The 25,223-nt window shown below is 48.4% G+C and overlaps 1 protein-coding gene across 1 annotated transcript; it reads left to right on the top strand.

Moving 5' to 3' along the window:
- The first annotated feature begins 20,118 nt into the window (after positions 1 to 20,118).
- Positions 20,119 to 24,116, top strand: CCR7 (C-C motif chemokine receptor 7). Its single transcript, XM_059908068.1, has 2 exons — positions 20,119 to 20,163; positions 23,037 to 24,116. The coding sequence occupies exons 1-2, from the start codon at positions 20,122 to 20,124 to the stop codon at positions 24,114 to 24,116; spliced, it is 1,122 nt and encodes a 373-aa protein (XP_059764051.1). The 5' UTR covers positions 20,119 to 20,121.
- Positions 24,117 to 25,223: the final 1,107 nt, after the last annotated feature.

Here is a 25,223-nt window from a genome sequence, read left to right as displayed (position 1 = left end):
AGGATGGCCAATGCCAGACTTGTATAAAGAAGGAGGCAGCCAATTCAAGCCCTGGCTCTCCCACTTAGGACTTGTGGGGCAGTTTGCTTCATCTCACTGAGCCTATAAAACATGGATTGCAGGAATAGTGAAAAATTAGATTTGAAGGGTGGGAAAGCATTTTGTTAAAAGTAACAAGAATAAGAATAAGCCGTGACTCCCATCAATGTGGGCCATGGTCAGGTTAGCCAGTCTCTTGCTTTCCCTCTTCATGAGTCCGTTTCCCAAACACACACACACACACACACACACACACACGCACACGCACATGCACACACACACACACCCTTTAAACCAAGACTCTGACGTACGTCTTAGCATTTCAGGAATAAGACAAGTCCCTAGAGATGGCCTTTCTTCAGAAGCTCACTGAAAATGGATTAAGGGACTTGCCCAACCGTGATTCGGAGCGTGATGTTGGAAGCGCATGACAGCCACGGGACCTTTGAGTGTCGGGTCCCCTTTTCCACCCATTGACCAACACGCCCCTTTCCCCCAGTCCTGCCCTATTACGTCAGGGACAGAATTAAATTCCCCCCCCTTCCCTGCCTTCACCTCCCCCATCCTGCTCTGTGACACACATCCCTGGAGAGTCCCACACATCATCGCAGAACAAAAACAAAACAACAAAGAAAAAAAACACCAAACCTTCCCCCTTGCCACCCACCCCTCCACTATGAGTCGCCCACACAGTAGGGGTTCTTTAACTTGGGTTTCAAATACTAGAAATGAAATAGCCTTTTTTTTTTTTTCACTTCTGCTATTTACACAGAAGTGCCTGCCAGGGCACGTCGGGCGCTAAACCCACCATAATTCAAATTTATTTTTAGGTTTCTCGGCTGTAGAAGTCTGCAAAATGCCACAATGGGCTCGTGTGATTCAGTCAAGGGAGGGGGGCGGTGAGCTAGGAGAACCTTTCCCGGCCAACCCACACCTTCCCCCCACCCCACCCTGTGCTTTACGATTCCACTTCGTTTCAGCCTCACGGAGACTCATAGAAGAAACCCATCTATTACTGATCTATTTTCGCAGGTATTGAAACTGAGGTTCTGGGTAGTTAAGCAACTTGGTCAAAATCAATTAGTCAGTACGGGGACCTGGATTTGAAACCAGAACTAACTCAGAAGCCAAAGTTCTTTGTGCTGAAACCCTTCCCCTCTGCCTTTCTTTTTCTCGCTCCCACAGCAAAATCACATGTACCTTCTTTACCTGAGTGTTTGCACGCTCCCTGCTCTAGCTACCTGCGCCTTGCCCTTTTCTGCTTTGGAATAAAAAGCAGGTTCACCAGAGAAGGTTCTGGAAACTTAAGTTTTCCTCCACGCCCAAAGCAGTGGCATATGCTTCACTGCAACCCGTTTAAGTGACTGACTCCTTGCCCCCTGTGAATCCTGGTGGGGAGGGGAGCAGAGGCAAGTTGGAACTCTCTAATAGCAACATGGGAGGCTTCTGGATTTCGGCTACACAGATCTGGGTTGGAATCCCAGCTTGGACACTTAAGGCACTTAAATGTCACTAAGCCTGCACTTACTCATCTAGAAATTGGCAATGATTTACGTACCCACCTAGCAGCGTAGTTGAGAGACCCAAATGAGATCATGAGAGGGAAAGGGCCCAGGTCAGATTCAGGCACAGAGCTGGCATCCAATAAATGTTTCCTTCTTGTCTTCCCTTCTCACCAACGCCGGAGAGGAGCACAGCGCTACGACCAGGGAGCCTGGCCTGCAGGAAGCTTTGGTAACTGTCTCTGAGGAAGCTCAAGAGATTAAGTAAACAAAAGGTCCTACTGTGTAGCACGGAGAACCATATTCATTTCCTTTATCCTATGATAAACCATAATGGAAAAGAATATTTTAAAAAGAATATATAGGACTTCCCTGGTGGTGCAGTGGTTAAGAATCCGCCTGCCAATGCAGGGGACACGGGTTCGAGGCCTGATCCAGGAAGATCTCACATGCCGTGGAGCAACTAGGCCCGTGCGCCACAACTACTGAGCCCACGAGCCACAACTACTGAAGCCCGCACGCCTAGAGCCCGTGCTCCACAGCAAGAGAAGCCACCGCAATAAGAAGCCCGCAAAACGCCACGAAGAGTAGCCCCCGCTCGCCGCAACTAGAGAAAGCCTGCGAGCAGCAACAAAGACCCAATACAGCCAAAAATAAATAAATAAATAAAACTATTTTTTTAAAAAAAGAATGTATATATATATGTATAACTGAATCACTTTGCTGTACAGCAGAAATTAACACAACACTGTAAATCAACTATACTTCAATTAAAAGAAAAAAAAAGAGTTTTATTAAGGCCAGCCTCCAACATTTGCAGGGGCTGGGCAAGGGTACAGTAGAGGCCTACATACCACATGCCAGATATTTATGTCATATTGTACATCAAGCCAATAAACTGGTAAGTAAAATAGATTCTATCCCGTCTTGAAAGTATGTTTCCATAATGTAAAATATCTTTTATGATGACCTAAAAGGCCATGTTTAAATTTAGAATTTTCAGACTCCTCAGAGAGTTTGCCACCAGCCACCGGCCTCCAGCCCCGGGCCTGCGGCTCAGTCCCTTTTCCTTCCTACTCCCCGGCCTACCTAAACTCTGTCTACACCACCACCCCCATACACAGCCAGCTTCTGGCCAGCTCTTAACCTAGGGGATTCTGGATCCTGGGACCTGGAGGGTGACCAATAAGTGGGGGCACAGAGCTGCTGTGGGCCCATCTTTCATCTGACAGAAAGGAGTTCAATTAGAAGGGTATGCGGACAGCACGGCATCGGCCCGAGGTGCTCTTTGCCTGTCACTCTAAGTGGGAATCCATGCAGCGAGCTGGGGCCGCAACAGTTACCTCGTCCTTCTTCCTGTGTTAAGCCCTAAACCTGACATTTGAAAGGAAATTGTATTTTTGATGATTTCAATCGCTTTGCAATAAACTTTGTCTTTCCCCACCCCTAGGACAGGGGCTAAGGCAGGGGAGCTTCTAACAAGTGTACACTGATATTTCCATATAGACTCTCCTCAGCTCTATGTTTGTCCTTTGCTTTTAAAAGTCTTTGCTCCAGGGACTTCCCTGGTGGTCTAGTGGTTAAGACTTTGCCTTCCATGCAGGGGGTGTGGGTTCGATCCCTGGTCGGGGAGCTAAGATCCCACATGCCTCATAAAACCGAAGCAATATTGTAACAAATTCAGTAAAGATTAAAAAAATGGTCCACATCAAAAAAATCTTAAAAAAAAAAAAAGTCTTTGCTCCAGAAAGCCAGAAAGGATAGACAGAAACCAGATCTGTAGTTGCCAGGGGCTGGGGTGGAGAAAGGGTTTGACTACAAAGGGGTATGAGAGAATTTAGGAGGGTGATGAAACTGTTATATACTGTACCTTGCTTGTAGTAGTGGTTACACAACTGTATGCATTTGTAAACATCCCTAGAACCGTACACTAAAACAGGTGGATTTTACTGTATGTAAATTATATCTCAAAAAGTTATGTAATAAAAATTCTTCGAACCACATTCTAAGAAAAGAGTAAGATTTGAAAGAAGAATGTGTTCAGGCATCTAAAATAACTTCCTTTGGTGTGACATTTAGGGTGAGTCAGTGTAGAGGACACCTGTCACATTTGTAGCTGCCCATCTTCTTATATGAATAGCCTTTCTTTCTGGAGGAAATTACCTTGTTATGGTCCTGCCTCCCCAGGTAGAAGTCAAGAACACAAACTCCCCGCCTCCCTTGCAGCTAGGCATGGGCCTGTGACCTACTCTCCACCAATCAGAAGCATTCATAGAGACTTTGATTCAGTAGTAAATACTGTATGGACGAGGCTGCAGGGGGCTTCCATTTTTGCTGATGTGGCAACAGCAGAGGCAATTGACTTTGGTGCTTTCAGAGGTTGAGCTCCCAGTTACCAGCTCAAATTTGTGTAGGTCAGGGATGGAAGCGGAAGTTCCATTCATTGTTCTCTGCTACTAGCTCTGAGTCTCCTTTGGGAAAGCCCTTGATTTCTCTGAGTCTATATTTCCTCATCTGTAGAATGGGCATCACAGGGCTTATGTCGCAGAATTGCTGTGAAATTAAATAAAGTGATTCAGGGTCTGGCAGGCAGTAGGTGCTGAATAAGTATTAGCTCCCGTCCTCCCTGAAACAGTAGGTAAGATCCTGGAAATTGGTAACTTGCCTTAACAGCCTGAGAGCTTCCCCAGAGCTGGGACCCCAGGAGCTTTATTCAGAAGCCAAAGCTGACACTAACCTTTGAGGAGCTGGAGCAGGTAGCCGTGCAGGTAGTTAGAGACGTATGCCCATTAAGCTTCCCTCCTCTGCCCAGCTCCTCTCTGGCTTTACTAAGGAGTGGCCACTATTTCATGAGCTCTAGATTGAGCCTTTTGGGGGTTAAATCAACAAAAAATGCTTCAACCCAATGGTTGAGCACCAAGAATAAGCCAGGTGCTGTATTAAGCACCCAAGAAATAAATAAGGTGCCACTTACTCGCAACCTGAAGCAGGGAGAAAATGTACAGGTGCCTATGATACAAATTAGACTGAGGGATGTTACAGCAGTGTGAACAGCATGCTGTGGGCTTGAGGCATCAGAAATTCTTCAGGGGCCTTCCCTGGTGGCGCAGTGGTTAAGAACCTGCTTGCCAGTGCAGGGGACACGGGTTCGAGCCTTGATCCGGGAAGATCCCACATGCCGTGGAGCAACTAAGCCTGTGTGCCACAACTACTGAAGCCCGCGTGCCTAGAGCCCATGCTCCACAACAAGAGTAGCCCCCACTCGCCGCAACTACAGAAAGCCCACGCCCAGCAGTGAAAACCCAACGCAGCCGAAAGATGGAAGGAAGGAAGGAAGGAAGGAAGGAAGGAAGGAAGGAAGAAAGAAAGAAAGAAAGAAAGAAAGAAAGAAAGAAAGAAAGAAAGAAAGAAGGAAGAAAGAAGGAAGAAAGAGAGAAAGAAGAAAGAAATTCTTCAGGAGGCTAGGGCTCTTTGAGCAGGGTCTTGAATGATGAGTTAGAGTCTAACAGGGGAAGAAGGATCCAGATGCATCTTAGCCTGAGAGAAAAGCATGTGGAAAAGCCCAAAAGAATGAAAGTGCATGGTGCTCTTGAGGGAATTCAAAGTTGGTCCAGAATGGTGGGAACACAAAGTGGGTACAGGTGGAGAGTCAGAGATTGAGGCCAGAGATGGCGACTGGGCCAGTTGAGAAGGGCTTTGAATGCTGTGAAGAGAGCACAAAAGGAGGATGAAACAGACATGGTCTCCGTCCCAGCCCCTCCAGGAGGTGATCAACGGACTCCCCAGATGTGGATGACCTGAGAGGACATCCAGGTTCATCTGGTTCAATCCCCAGATGAGGAAGCAGGAGATGAGGGGCTCCTGGAAGCTTGGCTGGCTGAGCCGAGACCAGAACCCCATACTTTTTCCCACCACAACAGGCAGTCTCGAGCTGAACAAGCATAAAGCCACCTGGGCTTTCTAATACCTACAGTGTACAAACTCAGCTGTGAAACATGCAGGACTGGCCCGATGGTGGGCCCAGTCTTGGGGGGTGGGGAGTGGGCACGCTGAATTTCTCACTCATCACTTGTCAGGAGACCAGACATCACTTCCCCGCCCCTGCTTTCACCGCATAGGTTATTTCAGTCCAAGTTTCTGGTCGCCCTCGCCACCTGCCAAGACAAGGATCACCACAAAAGTCAACACCGTGTTTCACTAAGGGACAAAAGGAACCACGGGGGATTCTTGGCAACTCTCAGCCACACACAGGGGCTCGGGCTTGGAGCTGTTGGGGCCAGTAGGACAGTGTGGCCAGCCCCACCCTCTAGGGGGCCGAAACTAGAATGGCACGAGGTTCCACTGAGCAATTCTGGAAGAATAAACTGCCCCCCTGCTTTCCCTTTCACCTGTCCCCACCCCTTCCCTCAGGGAACCTGGCGACGCGCAAAACACAGACCTATAAACCCTGCCTCTCGATGCCCAACAATGAACCACGCAGCAAAACAGGAAGCATCTTCTTGTCGTTGTGCTCTCTGTGTAGGCACGTCCTGACAAGTGGCAGGAAACCACCACCGGGCCGTGGCAACAGGTGTCAGGGTGACCTGAGGCTTCCCGCCAGCCTCCTTCCCTTTTCTTCCTCCTGGAGAGAGGTCTCTTTCCTCCCTGCAGCCGGATAACCCCTCACCTCTCACCTGCTGGTCCTTTCCCTCTTGGTGGCCTGAGCCCTGATCACGACCTTCAAAGGCCCTCAACCCTAAAAAGATTATTGTCTCTCTCCAAATATAATTCCTGAGACCGGCCGGCCAACCAACACAAAATGTATACATATGCTGAAATTAAAAGAACTTCTTTTTTAGATTTTTCTGATTACAAACTTCTAGGTGAGGGCAAAGCAAAAACTCTCTCAAATTTGGGGGTGCCCCCTTGTCTGGCTCTGGGGCTCTAAATCTCTCCTAAATCTGCCTGTTGGGTTACCCAGCACTGGTGGAAACTCACACTCCTTGGCTTCACATGGGGACAGACTGTTTCCAAGTGAAATAAAACAGAGATGAGGGCAGGAGTATAAGGGGTATGATCTTGGACTTTGCCCATTGAATTACAAGCCCAGAGGGACCGGAAACTGTAGGACACTCTGGGTTGGGCCAAGAAATTGGTACTTGGACCAGGGCTCCATCTGCACCATAGGCTACGTCAGTGGACTCTGGGTCTGCTTCTTTCTCTTGGGTCTCTCCAGATTAGACCTCCTACAGGAGATCTCTGTTCTTCCTTGCCCTGTTCAAGACTTACCCTGTTCTTTCTTATGATAACAGCGGGGCTGAGGTTATGGTAGGCTAAGTTTTTCTTTATCCTCAAGGTCACCAGGTCATCCGTGGATGGATGGAGTGAATGACTATAAAAGTTTCTTCCAGGTCCTGTTCCCTGCTCCTTCTCAGAAACCTTTGCTCATGGGCAGGACTTCCCCAAAGGCAGTGCGCACATTCTCAGAGAACAGGGCAGTGGGCAGGAAGCCTGGTCAGAGAACCTTTTTTCCAAGAGTGGCCCGAGCCCTTTATGTCATGCCTCATGTTAGCCTGGCATGGTGGGAAAAACCCCTTAGCTTGGAGTCAAAGATCAAGACACTTCTTCTCTTTGAAGTCTCAGTTTCCTCTGTCAGAAAATTGAAACCTACCAAACTGAGAAACCCTGAGAGTTGAATGTCGTAAGATATAAGAAAGTGCTTGGAAACGTGAAAGCCCCACACAAATGTGGAGACATTGTCTTCCATTAATTGACACATTCTTTGGTCATTAACTGACCATGGTTTATTGGGTCTTCAAAGTCCTAGCACTTGACCCAATACCTGGCAGAGTAGATACTCAGTAAATGGATACTGGATGAATGGATGGACCAGTGAATGGACAGGTGGACAAATGAAAAGGTAGAGTAGTGGGGAGTAGTCAACTATGGGAAAAACATTGCACACCATCTGTCTCACATGTCACAACAGCAGAGAGAGATTTACTCCAAAGACACAGCCAAAGCAAAACATACCTCGTGTGCCAAACACAAACAGACCACTGCACAAGTAACAAAGGTCAGAAACCTGGCCCACAGGCAGCATCTCCCCTGCAAGGAGGCCAAGTTACACAGTGCGGCTCTCCCCATTCCTGAACTTCCAAATTGAATGATTCTGAAAAAGTGAGCATCCTGTTCAAAGTGTGCCAGGCAAGACTTCTGGCCTTGGCACTTGCCGCTGACCTCTCACCGTTACTATCCTCCCTCTGTCTGAGTCACCCCTGCTCCTCTCAGATGCCACTTTTTCCATAGCCTTCCTGACTCCCTTCTATGTGCTCCCATGGCATGTTGGGCTTGCCACTCCCCACCCCACCCCCGCTAGTTAGCTCTTACTATATTGTACTATAATTTTGTCTTCTGTTATTTTTTAAATATTATGAAATATTGAATTCATAAAGGTATAAAGAACAATACAATGAGACGTTTGTCCACCACAAGCCAGACATTACCAACGCAGTTCAAGCTCCTGAAAATCCCTCTCCACCTGCACCCTCTTCCTTCCCATCTTGAATTTAGTGTATACATTTCCATGCCTGTTGTTATACTTTTAATGCTTATGGGTAATTGCCTCTTTATTTTTCCATCTCCCCCACTGTTATGGAGTGAATGTTTCCCCCCAATGGGGTTTGAAACCCCGTTCAAATTCATATGTTGAAGCCCTAACCCTCAGTGTGGTTGCATTTGGAGATGGGGCCTCTAAGGAAATAAATAGGTTAAATAAACTCCTAAGAGTGGGGCCATAACCCAATAGGGTTAATGTCCGTATAAGAAGAGATACCAGAAATCTTTCTCTCTCTGTGTCTCTCTCTGTGTCTGTCTCTCTGTGTCTGCCTCTCTGTCTCTGTCTCTGTCTCTCTCTCTTTCCCTCCCTGCCTTGTACACTCTGAGAAGAGGCCATGTAAGGACATAGTGAGAAGGTACCCATCTGCAGGCAAGGAAGAGAGGCTGACCCTGCGGGACCTTGATCTGGGATTTCTAGGCTCCAGAACTGTGAGAACCACAGCTACCCAGCCTGTGGTATTTTAATGTGGCAGCTCGAGCTGACTGATACACCCACTCACACGCTCCATGTGAGCTTGACAAAGTCAGGGACCATGGGTGTTCATCTTTGTAACTGTAGAGTCCAGTACCATGCCTGGCACGTAAGTGTTCATCAAATACTTGTTGTTTGTATGAATGAATGAATGAAGCAAAGTCAGAAGCAAAACAAGGGTCCTAGGGTCTATTCGCTGGGAGCAAGTTATTCTCCGCTCTGCCATGATACAGGTCTTATTCAAGCTGGTGCTGAGACCAGGATCTGCAGTCAGCTCCTAACAATGTAAATTTAAAAAGAAAAAAGGAATCCCCAAGAGAGAGGTGGAGGAAGTGGTGTCATCTTAGGAAAAGGTTGACGTCACATCATCAATCAATCAAATGTTCCTTAAGCTCACAGTGTTGAGAGATACTAGGGAATCCCCACTGTCCTGCTCAGAGACCAGCTAAGAAACTGAAACTGAAGGCCTCCAGCCCAAAGTGTGCAATGTCCACACAGCCAGTGTTGGAGGGATAAAGAAGGACAGTGAGAGGAGGAAAAGGGTCTGGGGTGGGCACCACGGCTTAGCATCAGGGCGAGGCTGCTGAGGGGATCAGAGTCAGGATGCTCCCTTTCTCTCCTAAGAGCGTGGCGCGTCTACCGCAAAGCTCTCCAGTCCTGCCCTGTATTCTGTGGACTCTCTTGATCTGGGACCTTCTCTGGGGCCTATACTAGGTAGAAAACCAAGAAAATCCCTGAGGATAGCAAGGATTATCCTGAGAAGGGAGCCTGGAAATTATGTGGTCCAATCCCATTACTTTTCAGGTGGGCATCCAAGAATCAGAGAGAGGAATTGACTTGCCTGAGGTCACATAGTCAGTTCTAGCAGAGGCAAGAGTGGGACACATGTCTTCTGCCTCTAAGCTCAATTTTTCTTAGAAGCATCTGGCACATGGAAAAGGGCTTCAGGAGGAAGCTTCTGGAATAGTTCCAAACTGAAGTTGCCCTGCCCTTCCTTACCAACGCCCTACCCAGATGGAACCCCCCCAGAGTCTTTTCCACCTAGTTCAAGAGATTGCCTGTATCCCTAAAAGTAAGCAGGCCCCAAGTGCCAATGATGAGAGCAGCCAAAACCTTTAGAATGGAAGGAAAGTTCCAGTTCCATGAGGGCTTCCCATGCCTCCATTTGGGGAATTTGGAATAACAGAGAGTGGTTAAGCAGTAGACAGGATGCCGCAAGAAAGTCCTGCACTTCAGAGTCTCAGATGCCAAAGCTTAGGTATCTCCTAGGCAATCCAATATCCTCACTTCATACTTGAGAAAACTGCAGCCCAGAGTGGGGAAGCAACTTACCCAAGATCATACAGGGAGCTGGTTAAGAGCGAGGCTCACTGCACTACATCCCAACTGAATGTTCTTCAAATCTCTGGGGTGAAGAAAAACTATTCTATCTACTTGTCCATCTGTCTTCTAGCCCTACTCAATCATGGATTTCCTCTCCTTGTTTTAGGTAAAGCGTCACATCATGCTTGGTCTTGGTCATAACTGTAGGCAACAGGTATATAATCTAGTCTTAACTTCTTCTGTACAGTAGTCCCCCCTTATCTGTGGGGAATATATTCCAAGACCCCCAGTGGATGCCTGAAACCACGGATATTACCAAACTCATATATCATACATACTATTTTTTTTCCTATACATACATACCTATGATAAAGTTTAATTCATAAATTAAGCATGGTAAGAGATCAATAACAATAACTAATAATAAAATAGAACAATTATAGCAATATACTGTAATAAAAGTTATGTGAAAGTGGCCTCTCTCTCTCTCTCTCTCTCTCTCAAAATATCTTATTGCAGTGTACTTACCCTCCCTCTTATGATGTGAGATGAAAAAATGCCTACGTGATGAGATGAAGCGGAATGACACGGGCATTGTAACACAGTGTTAGACTGCTATTGATGTATCATCAGAATGAGGATCATCTGCTTCAGGTGATCCTGGATCATCGAGCCATAGTAATGTCAATGGTTGAGAATCCCAGGTGGGACAGAGCAGGATAGTGCAAGATTTCATCACACTACTCAAAGTTGTATGCAATTTAAAACTTATGAATTGTTTATTTCTGGAATTTTCTACTTAATATCTTCAGACCATGGTTGACCATGAATAAATGTAACCACAGAAAGCAAAACCATGGATAAGGGGGACTACTGTACCTTAAACTCCTTGGGAACAGGAATCACCTTCTATCAGTCAGGGTGGAAGCAAAAAAGACCCACTCTAGATATTTCAGACAAAAGGAATTTAACATAGGGAGCCAGTTATACAAGTGATAGAAGAGCTGAAAAGTCAAACAAGGGATGGTGAGGCCACCAGAGATTAACAACAGCAAGAAGTGGCCACCATCCCTAGAGCTGGAGAGACACAGGGAGAAGGTAGTGCTACCAGAGCCCAGAAACTAGGGCAGGAGTTGGAGCCAAGGTGGGGGTTACTCATCAGATGCTGGCACCACAGAGGTAGGGGCCGGCTGATGGACTCTGGTATCAGAAACACGTAGCCATGGCTGGAGATGCCACTGGAAGCAAAGAGAGGAAAGAAATACCCTAGTGATGAAAAATATATGCAAACAGTACCCACCCCAAAAATATTGGAAAGGCTATGCTAAAGAAAAAATAGACTTTAAGACAAAAATTGTTTATAGAGACAAAGGATATGTTATAATGATAAAAGGGTCAATCTATCCAGAAGTCATAACAAATAAACATATATGCATCTAAACAACAGAGACCAAAAATACATGAAGCAAACACTGACAGAAATGAAGAGAGAAATACACAATTGAACAATCATAGTCAGAGACTTAATACCCTACCTTCAAATAATGGATACAACAACTAGGCAGTAGATCAATAAGAAAATAGAATATTATGAACCAACTGGACCTATCAGCTATCTATAGAATATTCACCCAACAACAGCAGAATACACATTCTTCTTGGGTGCACATGGAACATTTTCCAGGATAGACCATATGTTAGGACATAAAACAAATCTCAATAAATTTTTAAAAATTGACATCATACAAAATACATTCTCTAACCACAATCAAAAACAGAAGGAAATTTGAGGAATTCACAAGTATGTGGAAACTAAACAAAACACTCCTAAATAACCAATGGGTCAAAGAATAATTTACAAGGGAAGTTGGAAAATACTTTGAGATGAATGAAAATGAAAACACAGCATATAAAAACCTATGGGATGAAGCTGAAGCAGTGCTTACAGAGAAATTTACAGCTATAAAAGCCTATACTAGAAAAAAGGAGAACGATCTCAAGTAAAGAACCTAACCTTTTACCTTAAGAAATCAGGACAAAAGGAGAAAACTAAACCTAAATCAAGCAGAAGGAAGGAAATAACAAAGAGTAGAATGGAAATAAGTGAAAGAGAGAATAGGAAAAAAATAGAGAAAATCAATAAAACCAGAAGTTGGTACATTGAAAAGATCTACAAAATTGACAAACCTTCAACTAGAGTTACCCTGATACCAAAACCACAATAATCACAAGAAAATAAAGCTATAGACCAATATCCACACTGAATATAGATTCAAAAATCCTCGCCAAATCCAGCAACATATAAAAAAAGATTATACACCATGACCAAGTGATTTATCCCAGGAATTTAAGGTTGGTTCAACATACAAAACTCAATCTCTGTTATACACCATATTTAATAGAATAAAGGTCAAAAATGATCTTTTCATTGGACATAGAAAAGGCATTTAACAAAATCCAACAAACTAGGAATAGAAGGGAATATGCACGATACTCAAAATGAATCAAAGCTAAATGTCAGAGATAAAACTCTTAGAAGAAAACATAAGAATAAATCTTCATGAACATGAATTAAGCAATGGTTAAATACGACACAAAAAAGCACAAGTGACAAAAGAAAAATAATTTGACCTCAAAATTTTAAAGTTTTGTGCTTCAAAGGTCACCATCAATAAAGTGAAGGCAATCCACAGAATTGGAGAAAATATTTACAAATCATGTATCTGATAAAGGATTTGTATCCAGAATATATAAAAAACTCTTACAACTCAACAATAAAAAAAACCCAATTTAAAAATGGACAAAGGATTTAAATAGACATTTCTCCAAAGAAAATTTATAAATGGTCAATAAGCACATGAAAAGGTACTCATTATCATTAGTCATTAGGATAATGCAAATTAAAACCACTTAACACCCACTAGGATGGCTAGAATCAAAAGAAAAAGAAAACCAGACAATAACAAATGTTGTTGAGGATGTGGAAACTTCATACATTGCTGATGGGAATGTACAATGGTGACGCCATTTTGGGAAAAGTTTGACAGTTCCTCAAAATGTTAAACATGTAGTTACCATATGACCTGGCAATTTTCTCCTAGGTGTGTATTCTAGAGAAAAAGAAGCATATGTCCACACAAAAACTTGTATATGAATGCTCCTAGCCACATTATTCATCATAGCCAAAAAGTGGAAACAACCCAAATATCTAACTGATGATGGATAAACAAATGGAGTTTTGTTTGTATGGATATCATACAATGGAATGTATGGATATCATACAATGGAACATTATTGGACCATAAAAAGGAATGAAATATTGATATATACTACAACATGGAAGAACCTTGAAAACATTATGCTAAGTGAAAGAAGCCAGACACAAAGGCCACATATAGTATAATTCTATTTATGTGAAGTGTCCAGAATAGGCAAATCTATAAAGACAGAAAGTAGATTTGTTGTTACCAGGGGCTGGGGGTGGAGTTGGAGGGGATATGGGGAGTCGTTGCTAATGAAGAGGAGGGGGTTACAAGGGGTAGTGATTTTAAATGTTCTAGGGGCTTCCCTGGTGGTCCAGTGGGTAAGACTCCACACTCCCAATGCAGGGGACCTGGGTTCGATCCCAGGTTGGGGAGCTAGATCCCGCATGCCACAACTAAGAGTCTGCATGCTGCAACTAAAAGTCCACATGCCGCAACTAAAAAAACATCCCGCATGCCACGACAAAGATCCCACGCGTCACAACTAAGACCCAGCGCAACCTAAATAAATAAATAAATATTTTTTAAAAACTAAAAAAATAAATAAATTAAATAAAATAAAATGTTCTAAAATTGATTTTGGTGACAGCTGCACAACTCTGTGAATATACAACACCCCCCAAAAAAAACTGACTGGTACACCTTAAAAGGTTGAGTTTATTTGTGAATTATAACTCAATAAAGTTGTCATTAAAAAAGGAAAGGAAAAACAAACTTATGGTTACCAAAGGGGAAAGGTGGAGGCAGGGGGAGGGATAAACTAGGAGTTAGGGATTAACATATATATACTACTATATACAAAATAGATAATCAACAAGGACCTACTGTATAGCACAGGAAACTCAACTCAATCTTCTGTAATAACCTATCTGGGAAAAGAATCTGAAAAAGAATGGACGTATGTATATGTATAACTGAATCATCTGCTGTATACCTGAAACTAACACAACATTGTAAATCAACTATACTCCAATATAAAATTAAAACTAAATTTTAAAAAAAAGAAAACAAAATATAAAAAAAAAAAGGAAAGGAAGAGAAGAGGTGAGGGAAGAGAAAAGAAAGAAGGAGAAAAGAAACATCCTGGCACATCCCTCCCCTTCTACCTTCCATCATCTCTCAGTGCCTCCCATTGACCAAGCCTACCCAAAACCCAGAGGGCAAAGTAGTTTGGCAAATGTAGTCCCTTGTGACACTGAGCAGGGCGAAGGAAGGATGGGGGGTACATCTCTCACTTATCTCTGACTCCCTGGCACATGGTACTAAGCTACAAACATTTGTCGAATCAGTAAATGGCCCCTGTTCCCCTGCCTTGGGCTGGGCCCCTAGTCTGCACAGGGGGCTTTTTGAATGTCAGTGATCTGATGATTCATGATCCTATGGCCGGTGAGTGGGCCGTCACTCTCTGTCACCTTCTCATACCCCTCATACCCCTTCGGTCCCAGGAGGCACCTGAGTCCAGACCCTTAGTGAAGCCGGATTGGAGGGAGGAGCAGGGGTGGGAGGGGCAGGGAAGAGGGTGGTTCCTCTCACAGCTTAAAAGGGGCTTGTACCACTTCCTCCCCAGACAGAGGCCGGGCACAATCTTCCTGTGTGGTTTCAGCAGCCGAGAGTGTCATGGACCCGGGTGAGTGAGCCTCCCCCGTGTGAGAGAGAGAAGTACCAGCGTCACTTGGACACCCAGACAGACTTTGTGGGATGGGGATGGAGGATGGGCGTGGAAGGCCTTAGGGGAGCCTCCCAGACAGATGAGGTGGCTTTGCTGGGAATCAATGGTTGCTCCCAGAGATTGCCACCCTGTTCTCCCAGGCACAGAGAGTGCACCTTTCAGACCTGGGGAAGGGGCTAACCATTGGTTCCAGGAAAGATAAAGGGGGTCACATCTTTCAAGAACAGTAGGGACTGCAGAAGGCGGCAGGGCTGGGGTTGGTGGAAATCTGGACAGCACCTGTTCTGTCTCAGCCTGGGGTGATGGGGGAGGCTCTCAGGGACCTGTTTCATCAGGGAAAATTCTCCTTGGAGGGCTCAGGACCCTCCACTCGCCCTCCGATTCCCACCTTTCTCCCAGGCTAAACAGGGATGAGAATGTCTGCTCTTTTAAGGTTATAACAAGGAGCAGATTAAAGGCGAGTGCATTGTGTAAATGATGCTACGCGCAACGCAATGCAAGCTGTGCTTATTCTCTCTGCTGCACATCCCACGGGCAAGCTGTTGCCTCCTGCTGGTTAAATGTTGGGTGGGCAACACTAAATGAGACCACAAGGAGCCTTCAGCTGGGAGAAGTCACAGCCAGGGCCTCCAGCACAGCCCCCAGCCTCACTTAATCACTTTTTCTACCCAGGAAGATGATTCATCCCTTTCAAAAGTCCATCCTCTGGTCTTAACCAGAGGGAGTCCAAGGGAAGCCCCGAGCAGGTTCTGGGGGTGTTTATCTAGCTCCAAGACACCCCATTTACAAATCTCAGCTGAGGAGTCAGACCTGGCTGAGGCTACGAAGGCCAGGTTCCTGGACTGCTCGTTCTCACCAGCAAACAAAGCACCACGGCAGCCTCAAAGCCACAAGGGGTTGGCTTTGAAAAGTGAAGGTTCCCGTTCACCCTCTGCTGTCCTCACAACCCGACCCACCACACCACAGCCTCTTGCCTTCATGTCTGCTTTTTCCACCCACCCGGAACCCTGGGTGGACCCAGCAAACAGCTGTTAAAGGGCTAAAGTGGCCGTCCCACACACCGACTGAGAACTCCTGGAAGCCAGGGTCTGATTCTTGCACCTCTGATTCCCAGGTGCTTTGGGGGTATGAGCAGAAAATGTTTGTGGAGTGAATGAGTGAGTGGATGAATGGCATCAAGAACTCTGATTTCAGTTTTTAAAAATCTCTTCCAACTTCCCCTCCTCCCAGCAGCCTGCCCTCTAATCCCACTCCCCAGACAACCAGCCCCACTAACCACAGTCCCAGAATGCAGCCATCATCTCCTGGAGACCCCAGTCCTGCCTCTCGGTTTGATCTCTGTGAAGGAAACCAAGCAGGTCCCCGTGGTGCGCTGGTAAAGGCTAGAGAACCGGCTGCCCGAAGCAGACTCTGATGTGTACTGCTCGCCAATTTCCATAGTGTAAATTCTTCCACCATAGCTGACTCCAAGCCGTCAGCCGATTTCAAGCCATGAAATGACTGAGCACAGAGTCGGAGAGAGATGTACACCACTGGCTCGATGAGCCCGTGAGAGCAGCCCCAGCACAGCACGGGGCAGGGGGGTCTCCTCCCAGGACTAGGTTTGGGGGTGCTAGACTCACAGGCGTTAATGCAGGGAGGGAGGTCCCTTTAATGAAGGAAACCTCCGGTGCAGGAAAAGGGATGTTCTTACTGCTTCACTCAATTCAAGAAAGCCCCAACGGCTAGCCAAGCCCTAAATACTGGTAGGAGGGGACGCCACTGAGACATTTTGCTCAGATCAGACTCCGGGGCCGTTGGTAGGACGGGTGGGCCACGAAGGATCTGTTTCTCTCTCTTTGTCAGCCCGGCAGGGAGCCCAAGGTGGGTGAGGGGCAAAGTTTCTGTTACACAAAATGAAAACGCCGAACCCGGGCTGAGTTGGCCTTTTTCATGATTTGAATGAGCAGCCCCAAGACACCTTCCCCATCTTCAAGAAATGGGGCCTAAGACTTCGGTTAGAATTTTCCAAAGCAGAGAAGAGAAAAATGAGCTGTTAAGATACTCATCTCTCACAGCTCGGCCAGAGATGGCGGCAGATGGGGATGCTAAAGAAATTCAGGGCCAATCCCTCCTGGCCTTTGGGGAGCCTGGCTGGGGAGGAGGGGAACCCTGCAGCCTGGGGGAGCTATTGGGGAATCTCTCCTCTTTGCTTGGTACTTTCAGTCAACTGCCATTTATGGAGGAATTCAGGCAGGACCAGTCTGGTGGGGGAGAGACACATATGTCAATAAGCCACTGCAAGAAAGGGAGAGAGAGTGCTGATGGGCTAAGAGCAGGGGGATTGTGAAATCTAAAGAAACGAACAATGAATGTGAGTCAGGGGAGCATTTAAGTTGGGTTTTGAAGGACGTGTAGGAGTTATCAAACCAGAAAACGAGGAGCAAGGGGCCCAGGATGTGGCAGGGATAGCAAACTCAATGGCTCAATTGTAAATGAGAGAATGGGAGTAGATGTAGTAAGTGGAGGGCAGTGAAGTGATTCAGAAGGGTACAAGCCCCACCTAAAGGTATCCAAATCCAATTTTTTGCAAACTCCATGTAGCCAAACAGAACATCCTGGGGACTCAGCCTGCAGGCTCCCAGCTGGTCAGCTCTGACAAAAGCTAATAGAGACAAGAAAGAAGCAAGTTGAGGAGGATGTAAAGAACCTGGCCATGCCAAGGAGGAAGGGAGAAAGGGAGGCAGGAGGGACAGGCAAGGGCCAATCTTTAAGATTCCATGTGGCACTGCTAAAAATTTGGGCTTTTTGCTGAAAGCAATGGGGAGCCAGTGAAGATTTTTCTTTTTCAATTATGTGAGTTAAATAACATGATCTGTGTTTCAGAGGAACTCCGTGGCAGCAAAGCCTTATTGTGGGGTAGAAAGGGGACCAGATCTGAGATGTTAGGAAATGGAAACAGCAGAACTGGGTGACCAATCCTCACTCTCTTCCAGTGGGATGGAGATTAGAGGCTCCAGCAGCCTCAACAGAAATGAAGTAATGAGAGCTCATTTGAAAATCTCAGATCCATCTCTTAGCAGCTGTGTGACCCCAGACAAGTGGCTTAACCTCTCTGAGCCTCTATTTTCTGGAATATGGAATGAGACTCACAAGGGGTAACTCACAGGATGTTAGGAGGGAGAGGAACATAAAGCCTGAGAGGCAGCATGGAAGAGTATTTAGGAGTGTGGTTTCTGAAATTAGACGGATTCAAAGCCCAGCTCCACTACCAGATGGTTGTGTGACTCTGGGAAAGTTACTAATCTCTAGTTTCTCTCACTGGGAGCTAAGGTTGGAGTTCTAGGGAATTTCCTTTTCGTTGTGATCATTACTAGAAACTCAAGAACTCAGAAAATACCCAACACATAAGTCAACCACTCCTCAGCCCCTGAGATTCCCAACTTCTCTGGTCCCACTCAAGCTGCTGCCCAAGGCGAGTTACTTTATGACTTTGTAACAGACAGAAGTAAATTGAGTCAAGGCTGTTGACCAGGCCGCCTCTGCCACACACCTGAGTTCCCCTAAGGTCCTGCTTGGTCACCTTTCTTGAAAACGACCTACTCTGGTCCTAGAAGATCCCTGCTCGACGACCCTCTCCAACACACCTGGAAGGAGACCTCACCTACACACTCCCTCCAGCCCCCCCTCCTTACCCCTCCCCCAGCCAGTGGCAAAAGGACTGAGACGGGGCCAGGAAAGGGAGTTGATGGAGTGAACTAGAAACACAACTCGTGCTCCTCGTATTTCACCGTTGTGACATCAAAACCTTGAGGTTTCTCAGTTCTCACTGACAGTCAGAGCGGGCTTTCTCTAGAGTAACCGAAAGACGGGTATGTGTTTAAAGAAACCTCGAGCGCTTCACATCAAGATGAGTCAATGGAGGATGGGCAGCTCATTGGACCACAAAGAGAGTGTGCTTAAGGGTAGAGGTGTGGACTCAAGCTCAGGGGCTCACGGGTTAATTTGGCAAGGAAGGGGGATGAGAGAGGGGAGCCGTGATGTTGTACAGAGATCCATTCCCACCCAGGACTGCAAATACTCAGGTGCAAGCTGGGGACGATGGGACAGTGGATGCCTGTCCCCAGAAATAGAAGACACAGCTAGAAAGGCAGGTCCAAGTAGACAGTGGAGGGCTTGACTGCCATGCTCGGCATCAGGGCGTCATCCTTAGGGCTGGGTAGAGAGGTCCTTAGGGCTGGGTAGAGAGGTCCTTAGGGCTGGGTAGAGAGGTCCTAATTTAGGAAGAGGGCAGAGTGGGGGTTGGCATCAGAGCTATGCCTTAGGAAGACGCAGCTAGCAGTAGCGTTCAGTATAACTTGGGAGAAATGCCTGTTTATTTATGTGGCTCGATGCCCTTCTTCGTTCCGCTAAGACACCCCCAAGCCCAGAAGCCCTGCCCTAGGCACGCTCCCTGGAGCACGATGGCAATTTGGGTGTCATGCCAGAAAATTTCCAGCAGGTGGCGCTGTGGCCAAGCACACAGACTCGCTGGGCCTGTGATGTTGCATCTAGGAAGCAGAATCCCTTGTTTGCTGGAGGGAGGCCCCCAGCCTCCAGAAGGTGCTAGAAGCAGGGTCCCAAGCATTTGTCTACTGACCCTCCTGAGACTGGAGGTGCGGTGGACCAACAACTCCTGCCTTGTATTCATTCCTGGCATCACAGTTACTGACTCTCTCCTGTGGTCTGGTCCAGTTAGGGGAAGGGGGGGCTACAAAGGTGAAGAGGGCACAGCTCCCAGACTGTTAAGTGAGATACGACTTCTATATAAATCACCCTGTGAACTGTCCCCCGTGCTCAGCCTTTGGAGAAAATAAGTTCCAGGTCCAGCCCTCGGCTCAGCCACGAAGCAGGACTGAGCAGCCAGGGCCCACATCAGGCCTTGGGAGAGCCTGGGGCCTCAGCCTGCCATTCAGCCTTGAGGGGTGGTCTGGGCCAGGATGGACTTTCCAATTCCAGAAGAGGCCCTGAAGAGCCAAGAAGAGGGGAGGGGCGGCTCTGCGTTCCGATCCCGCTCCTTTCCGGGACCCCTTATGCAGGGGAGGAGGAAGAGGAGGTAAGGACAGTGAGGCTGGGCAGCCGGCCAGGTGTTCCAAGGCACAATCTGGTTCTCATGTTCTCAAACATGGTGTCTGGAGAATGTGATGAAAGTCCCCTGGCTCTGTGGCTATTTGTCATAACAAAGAGCCATCCCTGCCAAGCAATAACTTTCTCACCTTGTCTCCTGCAGGGAAGCCAATGAAGAACGTGCTGGTGGTGGCCCTCCTCGTCATTTTCCAGGTAGGTGTCCCACCAAGGAAAGCTCCGTTCCCTCTCCCATACGCCCCTCCCCAAGCCTGGTCCTTCCGACGCCCAAGCCCTGGGTTCTGGTGGAGACGCTGGGCATTTGCTGGAAAGAAATAGACCCGGACACAAATCAGTCATTCATTAAGCTGATGGCCACCTCCCCCCCCCCCACCTCCATCTGCTGAGTGACCCTAGAAAGCCACGGATGTTCTCCGACATTCCTTTACTCCATTTCAATTAAAACATGGGAGAAAGCAAGTTACCCCACCTTCCCCACCCCACTTCCAATATCCCCATCCGGGAGACAGAAAAGTGGACTCCTGAGTTCTTGGAGAGAGTTCTTTGCTTTGCAAAAAGCAAAGGCTGTGAGGTTACTGGGTTTTGCACATATGTGTCCACACCCACACATGTAAAGCTTCATATGTGAGCTGAGAAAAGAACCCATGGCCTGATGGCTGGTAACTATCCTATCGCCCCAAACCTGCCTCCCTCCCCCACCCTCCAGCCAAAGGCTCCCCTCGAAGCCCCAGTTCCCTTCTGTGAAATAAAGAGACTGGCCTGAGCCTCACTGGGGGGAGGGAGGATGGGAGCACATCCTTTAGAGGGGCCCATAACTCTGTAGGAGCAAAGATCCCCAGTTTACAGGTTTCAGCGTCTCAATCCCAGCTGTGGAGACAGAAAATCTGCCCCAACCAAGTGCCAGAGTTAGAAGAAACTAACTCGTGAAGTCGACTCTCCCCCATTTGCTGGGGTTGCGAGCTCTCTTGGAGGGGGCGGGGGCGGCTGAGGTAGGAGCTGGAGAGGCAGCGCTTCAGAATTTGGCTCTTCCCCAGGTCTGGAGGCCAAAGGGGCAGCTTTCCAGGAGCTCCGGCCAGAGGCAGGCCCCAAGTTGGGCACTGTTCCCAAAACCCCATCCCAGAGGCCCCCTGGAGCTTGGGCTGTAGCCCACAGCTTGGCGCCCTTCCCCAGCACCACTCCCTCCCCTCTCTCTCCCCTGTTTCCAGGACTCCGGAGGGGCTGGAAGGCCGGGGAGGGGATAAGGGACAGCTGGGCTCATTCTTCTCTTTACCTGGGGGGATGGGGTTGGCTCAGATGGGGCAGGATGTGGTGGGGCTTTGGGCCGCAGAGACACATCAAGCCTGGTGGCCCCTGGTACAGGGGGCGGATACTAAGCAGGAAAAGAGAAGGCAGAACGGGGTGGTGGGAAGCACAGGTCACAGAGGCTGGGTATACTGCCCTCCAAGGCCCAGAGCCCCCTTATGTCCAGGAACCCCGGACCTGAGGCCTTGGGCATTATCCTGGGCGGCCAAGGGCAGCCAGCCTCTTCCAGGCCTCCCAGGCTGCAATCGTGCCCAGAAAAGAGAAAAGTGGTTGCCACTGACTTTTCTTCTCGAGATAGCGATGCCCAAAAAAAACCTCCTGGACATGATTTGGTCCTCACCCTGTCCCCAAGCAGAATAGCGATGAATCCAGAATTTGGAAGTGAGAAAGAGACAGGATACAGGGAAGTCAGGAGACTGGGTTCCCCTTCTGGCTGAGCATCCTTGAACAAGCCACATCGCTTCTCCAAGAGCCCCCCTTCCTCATCTCTACACTCCCTCCAGTTCCCCAATTGCACGAAAATCCATCATGTCGAGCTGCCCAGGGCCCCACTCCCAGAGGAGGGACCAGGAGCTTCCTGAGGCAGTCTTCCAGCCCAGCTCCGAGCCCTGCACAGCTTAGCCAGCCCGAATGCCCTCCTTCATTGATAAAATCACAGCAGGCTGCCTGAACCTTCACCCTGCCCTGCAGATAGGCTAAAAAAAGCCCTGAGCAGCTGAGCCCTGCTGATTGGGATCTGCCAGAAGATACAGCAAGAAAGATAGAGGAGAGAGGTGGGGGGAGAGGGAGGGGGGATGGAGGGAGGGTGGAGACAGGGCTGAGCTTCCTTCCTGGGCCCGAGAGGACTCAGTCACAGCTGAGGCCGTGGCCCGCCATCCACTTGGGCCTGCATCCCCTGAGCTTCTGCCTCATGCTGGGTGCTGTGCCCTGGGCCGCAGGAATCCATGAGTCTTCAAGTCACCCACCACCCATGATCACAGCAGCTTGCCCCAAACCAGGGCTTTCTGGCCTCTTAATGGAGCTTTGCCTTCCTCTCTTCTCACTCCTGGCCCTCCTCAACGTTAGCCCAAGTGGATTTTCCCTCAAAAACTGGGGTATTTTTATAGGCCCCCTCCCCTGGAAAGTTCTTTCTACCAGGTTCCAAAGGAGGCTCAAAAAGAAAGACACATGATCCCACTTTCCTGGAGTTTCCAAAAATAAAATAAAATAAAACGGGCAAAATAAAACCTCCATGGAGATGAAATGATGCCAGAATCGAGTTAGGACCCTCACAACAACCATGTGGAGGAGATAGTATTCATCTCCATTTCACAGATGAGGAAACTGAGGCTTAGGGAGAATGAAGTGTATTTAACAAGCCCAAGGCTCATTTGGCCCCAAAGCCCAGACTATTCCCAGTCCACCGTTAACACCTGTAAGGTCAAGTCTCTCAGAAGAGTTAGCAAAATCAGACACTTGCTCCTTATCAGAAAGGCAGAATCCCAGGCTCCACCCCAGCCTACTAAATCATCTGAACAAGATCCCCGAGTTCATGTGCATGTTAAAATATGAGAAGCACCGATTTCAAATGAAAGAATCACCTGGAAAGTTTAGAAAAACAGATTCCTGGGCCCCAGCCCCTGAGATTCTGGTTCAGTGGGTCTCAGATGGGGTCCGAGAATTTGCAGGTGATGCCAACTGCACCTTGAAACCACTGCTCTGGCCAATCCCACAGCAGTGAGATTTAGACCCACTCAGCTAAGCTGGCTCGTGTTCCTTCCCCACAGGTATGCCTGTGCCAGGATGAGGTCACGGACGATTACATCGGAGACAACACCACAGTGGACTACACGCTGTACGAGTCCGTGTGCTTCAAGAAGGACGTGCGGAACTTTAAAGCCTGGTTCCTCCCGGTCATGTACTCCATCATTTGCTTCATGGGCCTGCTGGGCAACGGGCTGGTCATGCTGACCTACATCTACTTCAAGAGGCTCAAGACCATGACCGATACCTACCTGCTCAACCTGGCCGTGGCGGACATCCTCTTCCTCCTGACCCTTCCCTTCTGGGCGTACAGCGCGGCCAAGTCCTGGGTCTTCGGGGTCCACGTTTGCAAGCTCATCTTTGGCATCTACAAGATAAGCTTCTTCAGCGGCATGCTCCTGCTCCTGTGCATCAGCATTGACCGCTACGTCGCCATCGTCCAGGCCGTCTCGGCCCACCGCCACCGTGCCCGCGTCCTTCTCATCAGCAAGCTCTCCTGCGTGGGCATCTGGATGTTGGCCGTGGTGCTCTCCACCCCGGAGCTGCTGTACAGCGGCATCCAGAAGAGCAGCAGTGAGCAAGCGCTGCGGTGCTCCCTCATCACCGAGCACGTGGAGGCCCTGATCACCATCCAGGTGGCCCAGATGGTGGTAGGCTTTCTGATCCCCCTGGTGGCCATGAGCTTCTGCTACCTCCTCATTGTCCGCACCCTGCTCCAGGCCCGCAACTTCGAGCGCAACAAGGCCATCAAGGTGATCATTGCCGTGGTCGTGGTCTTCGTAGCCTTCCAGCTGCCCTACAACGGGGTGGTCCTGGCCCAGACGGTGGCCAACTTCAACATCACCAGCGCCACCAGCTGCGAACTCAGCAAGCAGCTCAACATCGCCTACGATGTCACCTACAGCCTGGCCTGCATCCGCTGCTGCGTCAACCCTTTCCTGTACGCCTTCATCGGCGTCAAGTTCCGCAGCGACCTCTTCAAGCTCTTCAAGGACCTAGGTTGCCTCAGCCAGGAGCGGCTCCGGCAGTGGTCCGCCTGCCGGCACGCCAGGCGGTCCTCCATGAGCGTGGAGGCTGAGACCACCACCACCTTCTCCCCGTAGGAGGCTTCTCTGCCTGGACTAAAGGGTCCTCTCCCAGGGCCCCGCAGACTGGGGACAGATGACCCCACAGCTGCTGAGGGAAAGGCCGTTCTGGCCATTGAGGTTTATCTCGTGGTGAAAACCCGAGCCACAGAAGACAGATGAAGCCCAACCCTAGCTAGCTACCTCAACCAAGGTTGCAAAGAGACGTGGTTGATAAGCTATCCCAGATCCTGCAACACTCCAAAACCAAGGCCGTTGTCCCCCAAACCCCAAACGAGAGGTGAAAGTCAAGAAACGGTTCACACCTCCTGGAGTGAAAGGGCAGGCATCGGTGAGATCTAGGGTGGTGGAAGGGGCCTGGCCATTGTTCCCATCAATCTTCTAGAAAGAAGTCCTCCCTGAGACTCAGGGTGAGGGCTTCCAGAAAGCAAGGCTTTGTCCCCAAGACCAGAGACAGTGGGGCAACTTCTCACCTGTGCAGGGGAAGGGGAATGCCAGTGGGTCAAACTAACGCTCTGAATCCCTCCCTCCATCTCTCTTTTTTCCTGTCATCCGAGCCAGCAAGAAACGGCAGCCTCCATGGCCCCTCACCAGCCAACTCTCCTCAGGCTCTCCACGCTGGAGGGGTGTGGTGTTTCCCGCAGGCCAGGCCTGGCCACAGCCATTTTCCCAGCCAGGGCTCTGGGGCAGGGATGACGCGTGGCTGGCCCTTCTCAGGTCTCAGCTCTGCTAGGAAGGGGGGAGAAGGCAGGGAGAAAGTTTAGGGGCCAGGGGTGGGGACGACGCCAGCTGCCGCCAGCCAATGAGCTCCTTCTTTGTTCTTTGCCACGGGGACAAAAATCTCTCATCCTGTTCTGCTTTCAATTCATTAAGAGAGCACATTTTACTCATACACAAATAAAAGTTTTCCCTTGAGGAAACAACAGCTTGAAAAGAAAGGGAAAAAAACTTCTTGGTAAATGGCAAATGCGTGTGTTCTTGTTTTGCAAACCCCACGCCCCACCTGACCACCCCCCATCCCTTTCCTCCCTCCCCGGCTTCATTGTTCAGAGATGCTGAGAGCCACGAGGTCTGCTGAGCTATGCTCTGAGCCCTTCCAGTGACACAGGCCCACGAGGCTGAACA

Source organism: Balaenoptera ricei, chromosome 20 (assembly GCF_028023285.1).
Source record: "Balaenoptera ricei isolate mBalRic1 chromosome 20, mBalRic1.hap2, whole genome shotgun sequence".
Lineage (NCBI taxonomy): Eukaryota > Metazoa > Chordata > Mammalia > Artiodactyla > Balaenopteridae > Balaenoptera > Balaenoptera ricei.
Note: the sequence above shows the minus strand (reverse complement) of the source record. Positions and strands in the feature narration are given on the sequence as shown.